The 7,265-nt window shown below is 44.3% G+C and overlaps 1 protein-coding gene across 1 annotated transcript; it reads right to left on the minus strand.

Moving 5' to 3' along the window:
* Positions 1-1,992: 1,992 nt before the first annotated feature.
* On the minus strand, positions 1,993-4,130 carry CARTPT (CART prepropeptide). Its single transcript, XM_032628765.1, has 3 exons — positions 3,959-4,130; positions 3,447-3,530; positions 1,993-2,556 (listed from the first exon to the last, which is right to left on the minus strand). Exons 1-3 carry the CDS (start codon positions 4,115-4,117, stop codon positions 2,449-2,451), a joined length of 351 nt encoding a protein of 116 aa, XP_032484656.1. The 5' UTR covers positions 4,118-4,130; the 3' UTR covers positions 1,993-2,448.
* Positions 4,131-7,265: the final 3,135 nt, after the last annotated feature.

The raw sequence follows: 7,265 nt of genomic DNA on the forward strand, positions 1-7,265 counted from the left end.
CCAATCTCAAAAGGTCTCTAAGGCACACACATGGAAGCCTCCATATGGCCGACAACTTTTCTCATTTAAACTTTTTCGATCTTTAATATTCTTGTCCTCTACCAAAGGGACCTTCAATCATTAAACATACTAAGACATTCTATTAGAAGAGGAGCTCTAATACTGATAAAGTGAAAAGGCAACGTTACTTCCAACAAGCCACTTAAGATTAAATGTTGCCATCGTTAATGTAAAATGTTACTAGCACTATGAACTTAAAATCTGGGCACCCACACAAAATTTTTGGAAAAAGCCTTTTCATACCAAGCCCACAGATTCTCCATCATCAATCCCCCATAAGTCCATATCCATATTAAACAAGAAAGGAGGGATGATATAGTAGGGGTAGGGGTGAGGGGGCAAGTTAAAGGGGTTTAGAGCAATATTCTTATTCTTCTCTTTGAACTACAAATTCCTCCAACACTTCTTGCTTTTGGCTGAAACATTCCAGGGTAAAATACGAAGCAGTTCTAAGTGTTATCCCTGAGGGTCCTATCTGTGCACTAACCAATGATTAAAGCAATTTCCACATCTTATTTATGTAGGACTGACACAAATGGGAAGAGTTAAGGTACTCAAGAAAGATAGAATTTCAACTGAAATGCTTTCTGGAAAAGCAGTGGGCTATGAAACTATTGAATAACTCTTTTCAGTTTTTAAAGATTAAAATGCAACACATTTCAATCACAACTAAAGCCTGGAATTCAAATTGAAGTGTGACCCCCCCCCAAAATACATTGGCATCCCAATGAGCTAATTTCTACTAAAGAAAGAAGAGCTTCTGGGGAATTTGGGAGTCCATACAGCCTGTTCTGGAGGGACATGGAGAGAAAAGATAAATCTTTGGAGTCAGAGAAATTAGAGCTGAGATCATGATTTAGGATTAGGTAACTTGAGCTAGTTCTGTCTCTTCTCTTGGTGTCTGTTTTCTCCTCTGCAGTGGGGGCAGAGGAGTGATAACAGTATCTTGCAAGATTATTAGGAAAACCAGCCATGATAACAGTAACAATAAGAACACTGCAAAAGGTAGTTGTGTATGAAAATATTTTTTAACAGCATACTCTAGGTCCCCAAGAATCAGTGGAGGGACTTTCGTTTTAAATTCTACTACTACGCAGGTGCCTCCTGAGTTTGCATTAGGAAAAAGCACCTGCTCCTCTCATGATGCTTCCACCTAAACGTTACTTAGTTTGGTTTAAACCCCCAGAAATGTGACCTCGGGTAAGCACTCAGAAACATTTTAAGACTCTTAAACTTTACATTTAAGATTTTTGTATTTCTTGAGTTGAAGCTGCCCCCATTAATTTTCACTTGTTCCCCTCAAAACTATTTACTGAAATGACTGTTATTCCTTTGAAGTGAGAATATTTCCGGGATGGTGTAGTAAATAGTGCGAATGGTTGTGTCTCACACGCTTAGGGCACCTGAAATAGCTATTTACCTTCCTTTGGACAAACAACAACTCCCAAAGAGTCCACTCTTTGTTTGTTTTTTTAACCAATGCATATCTTCTAATAAAGAGGTGTCAAAACAAAAGTCCTAATTTTTCAAATTGCTTTTAATGTGGCTAAAGTATGGGACAATTTCTCTTGTATTGGTCTCCCTGTTAAAATTAAGTATTCTAGCTAAAGCGTTTAATAAACAAAATATATCAACTCAACTCCAACCATCTTCACTTTATTTCATCTTTCTCTCTCTCTCTCTCTCTCTCTCTCTCTCTCTCTCTCTCTCTCTCTCACACACACACACACACACACCACTGCAATCAAAGAAAAATTGTGTACAAAAGCTTGTGTGGCAAACTCCTAATTAATGATGAAAACTCCTTGGAGCCCCGGTGCCGTTTTCCCAATAGACTGCTATTTTTAAATATTTCTCCTTGAAAACAACAGCATGATTAATGCCACATTCCTGTTGAAATTACTTATGCAGAAACAACAAAGTACTATGAGCAATTATGAAAAACACTTTATTATGTATAATTTGTACATGCTTCAATTTGTGATGCTTGGGGTGATTTATTTTCCAGGTTGTGATGTCATCTACCAGATTTACCTGATCTAATTTTCATCCTGTCATGCCACCTACAAAAATACAATTTTCAAAGTGAAGTTCTCTTTCTTTATTTAAATAAAAAGTAAAAGCTTTTTATTTGAAAAAGCTTTGAAAAGCTTGTCAGACAGATAAAATAAGAATAGAATACTTTGCACACGTATCAACACCATACAAGGCATTACCCTTCACACAGTAACACCTAATGTGTTCTTTTATTTGGAAACAGCAGGAAAAGAGCCCCCTTTTCCTCAGAGGCAGATGCAAACTTTGCTGCTAAAGCCAAACTCTGGGGATGAAGGTGTGGTCCTCTGGGGAAAGTGGGGGCAGGGGGACTTATGGAGAAGGGTGGACGCCTCATAAGCACTTCAGGAGGAAGGAATTGCAGGAGGTTCCTCGGGGACAGTCGCACAGCTTCCCGATCCTAGCTCCTTTTCGCACGGCGCACTGCTCTCCCGCGTCACACTGCGAACAATACAATGTGTAGTCACCCTGCACACGCATGTCCATGCTCCCAACAGGCACGTCTCCCCGTCAACACAAAGTCTGCCTCATGGGAGAGACAGATGAACCCTACCACCATCACCATGGGTCTAAGTACAGTCAGGCCTGAAACGAGGAGAGCCTTGTGCTTATAATTTCAGCGAGAGAACATAAAAAGAAAGAAATTTAAATTATTGAACCCGTCTTACTTTCTTCTACCTTTTGTGGGGAAGCTACATTTCCTGGCTCCTTTAATTGCTCATCCAAAAGAAAAAAAAATCAACAAGACCTTTTTATCTAAGAGATAAACAGTAGACAGACATTCTCACACCCCCTGCTCCGTGTACCCTCCTCACTCCAAGAAGATCAAAATGTGTGTGTGTGTGTGTGTATGTGTGTGTGTGTGTGTGTGTGTGTGTGTGTGCGCGCGCGCGCGCTTTTCAAGGAAGGTGACCAGACCTGAATCAAGATTTTTGACCCTAGAACTTAGATTTTTAAAAACCTGGCAGTGGTCCGGAAGGCAGGAAGAAAATTAGAGGAACAAGCACTGACTGGATTTAAGGGCTCTTCCAACTCAGAGAATTCTTTGTGAGGTGAAAAGAACACATTTTTAGGAAATACTGCTTTCCACAGAAACCCAAGGGCTGATTCCTGGCACAAACTGTTCAATCCTCCGAAATGGTCGATCTACTCTTTAACCTTAGAGACCAAGGGGCAAGGGCTGACGGTGGAAACAAAGGGGAGCCCACAGAATTCTGCAAACCCATTATCTGAATTATTTGCCACATCCTGGAGAGAAGGTTGTGTAAAAGACTCCAGGTGGTGTATTTCCTCTTGGAAAAGCATGGGGAGGGGCGACCCCAAAGCCTTACCATGGGGACTTGGCCATACTTCTTCTCATAAATCGGAATACGTTTACTCTTGAGCTTCTTCAGAACTTCCTGCAGTGCTTCGATCTGCAACACACCGCCCGCAGAGCCCCAAGTTGCCGCCTTGGCTGTGCGCCCAGCCCCGGTGCTCTCTTCCAGCCCTAGTTATAAGGAACCCCAGAGCCACACACACTCCTCCCCTGGACTCCACAAAGAGGGATGTTCAAGGGGTGGAAACTTAGCGAACGCTGTCCCACGAACTGACCGCAGGTCCAGGAGCCTCGGAGACTCCTGTTGCTCCGAGGAGCCGGGATCAGGGATTCGCTCTACAGACTGTCTGGAGCCCGTGGGCTCAAGACGTTCTTCGGGTAACAGCGGGAGCCGGGAATCTGCGCCCACCTCCCCGGGCCCTGACTTAGGAATGGGGGTGGGGAGGCAGGGAGAGAGGAAGGACGCGCACAAAGGAAGGAACCTTGCGGCAGCCCAGGGGAGTCTGGGGCGGGGGAGATACAGACCAGCTCCTTCTCATGGGAGGCATCCTCCACGGCGGAGTAGATGTCCAGGGCTCGCGGCTGGAGCTCGGCGCCCTCCTGGGCTAGGGTGCCTAGCAGAGGTAGCAGCAATAGCAGGGCGGCACCCAGGAGGGGCAGCAGCCGCAGGCGGGGGCTCTCCATGGTGCTGAAATCCGGCGCTACGGGGGCAACCCGCGCTCCCGCCTTTTATAGCGAGCCTGAGCCTGGGCGCAGGGAAGAAGGAGGGGGCGATGAAGGAAGGGGGTGTGGAGGAGGGTCCGGGTCAACCGTCTGTAGGCAGCGCTTCGCCGCCGCTTGACGTCAATGCCCGCTGGGCTCCAGGCGCCCCGGAACGAGGCTCTGCGTACAGATGGGCAAGAGCGCGGAAAACAGGGACCCCGCGCCCCCAAGTGCTGTCAGACCCGTAGCAAGGGACGCTCCCCGAGGGGCCTGAGCTGAAGTCGAGGGGCAAGAGGTGAGGGATGGAGAGCGGGAGGGGACTAGAAAATGGAAAATGCCTTCGAGTCAAGGCACAGACAGAAGAGTCCTTCCCCATCACCTAGCAGCCACAGCGGCACGATCCACCTCCCAGCACCACCGTGCTTCTTATCACAGCCCCATCGGTGGCAGCAAGAAGACAGTGTTGCCTCCAGGCAGGCGCGTTTGCTGAGCACCTTACGAGGTACTCTGTGGTGGAGAGGAGGCAAATATAGTACGTAAAAGAAAGAGAAAGCATGGCCTTTCTCATGCTGGGTTCTTTGGTGGACTCTGTGTGGTAATGAGAAAAGAAGGAAAGCAGAATAACCCCAGTTCAGCGGCGGTGTGGAGAGTGTAGAGAGCCAGATTCTGGTTTCAGCCCTGGCTCTACCACTTACAAGCTGGGTGACTTTGGACAACATAAAGAACATATCTGAGCCTCACCCTTTTCTTTTGTAAAACTGGAATTTTAAAATGTACTTCACAATGTTTTCAGGAGAATGGAATGACAAATTAGGTATGTAAAACCCCTGGCCCTTAGCACAATGAACACCAAGGCTCTCCTTTGAACTCTGAGGCTGACCAGACAAGTGGCTGTGTGTGCAGTATCTTGGCTTTTCCTCAGGGCAAATTCAACCATCCTCAGAACCCCTCCTACCAGACTGCCCACCCCTGATATCTAAGAAGCCTAACTAGAAAGAAAGAAAGAAAAAAGGGGTGGAAAAAAATGCAACTTCCTGATTATGGAAATATCTCCAAAGATTAAAAGTCAGTGGTGAGCCAGCTCCTCAGTGACTTGTGAAGACTGTTTTTTCAGAGGTTGGAGTCCCTACAGCCTGAACGCAAATGAAAGTTCCTGTAGGGGAGACAATGTTTTCCTACTTAGACCTAGAGGCTTATCCCACCTGCCTGCCCTCCTGGCTTCTTCTCTCACAACACCCTCTTTTTCTCAACTGCTCCTGAATCCATCCACTCTCGTCCATCCCCATTACTACCACCCCAGTCCTGTACAGCTGCCCCCACCTACTTCTTGCCTACCCCCAACTCCCACCTCATCTTCTCTTGCTTTCCTCTAATCCATAAGTCACCCCCAGCCAGAATGTTTTTCCCCTTAAAATACACTAATAGCTTCCCATTACTTCCCATACTAAGCAATGAATCTAAATTCCTTATCCTGACTTACCAAGTACTACATGATCTGTACCCCTGTCCAACCTCATGTCCTACCATTCTGCCCTCTCCACTCCAACCTCAGTAGCCTTCTTTTTGGTCCCTTAACAGGCCAAGCTCATTCCCACTTTGAGGCCTTTACACTTACCTTACCTAGAATGGTATTCCTTCATCTCCAAATGATTGACTATTTCCTGTCATTGAAATCTCAGTTTAAATGTCCTTGACCACCCCATCTAAAGTATCCACTAATTTATTTTCCCACAGATTTATTGTTTACCAGATGCTTTGGGTCATTGGGATAGTTAATACATAATATGTGTCTAGTTATTACATTTATCAAGTATTTAACTGTTACTCAAGTGCACACTGGGAAGCAATTCAACAAGTAATATCTCAAAAGAAAAAAAGAAGTAATATCTCCTCTAATAACTGGCACGCATATTAACAGCATCAAAACATTTTCCTCTGGGACAAATGCAACTTGAAAATTAATCTAGCATCTCCCGTACCTCTGCCTTTCACACACACCTTGCCATTCTATACAATAAAACTTCAGTAGCAGCACATATTGCCACTCAAACTTTACAGACACATGTTGGCACTTGTTGCAAAACCCATCTCCAGTGATAAAAGTATATTCTAAGCTTTAGAAGAAAAACAGTCCCAAACAAGATTTTAGCCCATCCTTCTGCAAAGATGGGGATATTCCCAATGTAATACTTCCTCTCAAACTGTGATCTATCCAGACACAAACAATAGCTTTTCCTTTCTGCCACTCCTACTGGAAAAACAGCTCAAAGTTCAAGTCCTGCTGACGTTTGGTTGGTGCTATCCTCTTCATGGAAGGAGGACACCACATTTAGTTGAGGGGTTGGGAAAGGGACCCTTGGACAATCCTATGAAGCAAGCCACAGGTATCTTGGTCATTTACACGCTGCAATGCTTTTTTCATCTATGAATAGAACGACTTGATAACCTATCTTTAGGGATCATATGGTACAATAAGATTTAGACCATTTTATTCCCAAAGATAACTTATGTAAGTTATAACAAGGGAGGGCACAAAAGCATGAGATGTTCTGCAGTCTGTATACCATGCCCTGGCAGGAGAATTTATGTATTCTTGCTACTTTCTAATGACTCCATTAGAAAGAAAAAAAAAAAACCCACCTTTGATACCCCCAAGCAAGTAAAGTCATAAGTGGATTTAATCACTACTTCTCATCTCAGATATAGAAATGGGAGTCAAGTCACCTCTCAAAAGAGAAGCAGTGACCAGGATGTGTCTACGGAGATTTACTGTAAACAAATCTCTCAATCACTCCTCCTAAGATAGAGCAGGTCTCCCGTTCTGCTCTTTGAAATAGCTCAAGAAGAGAAATCTCATCAGCAGAGAGCTGAGAAACTAGTGCCAGTAAGATCTACTTATAATGTACTGCTATCTGAATTTTAAAGATTGGAAGAAACTCTTCTGACCGTTGTCTATCTCTTGGAGTTCTAAAATTTTCACTATAAAAAATTAATTAATTAACCCATTAATTGATTTGTGACTTGACAAGAGAAGAGAGTCTGGCTCTGGTCTAAAAGCCCTAAAAATACAGGGGCTGGTCAGTATTACTAAATGATAACTCTGGAGCCTTAAAGTGGTAAATAATGAGAA

Source organism: Phocoena sinus, chromosome 3, assembly GCF_008692025.1.
Source record: "Phocoena sinus isolate mPhoSin1 chromosome 3, mPhoSin1.pri, whole genome shotgun sequence".
Taxonomy (NCBI): domain Eukaryota; kingdom Metazoa; phylum Chordata; class Mammalia; order Artiodactyla; family Phocoenidae; genus Phocoena; species Phocoena sinus.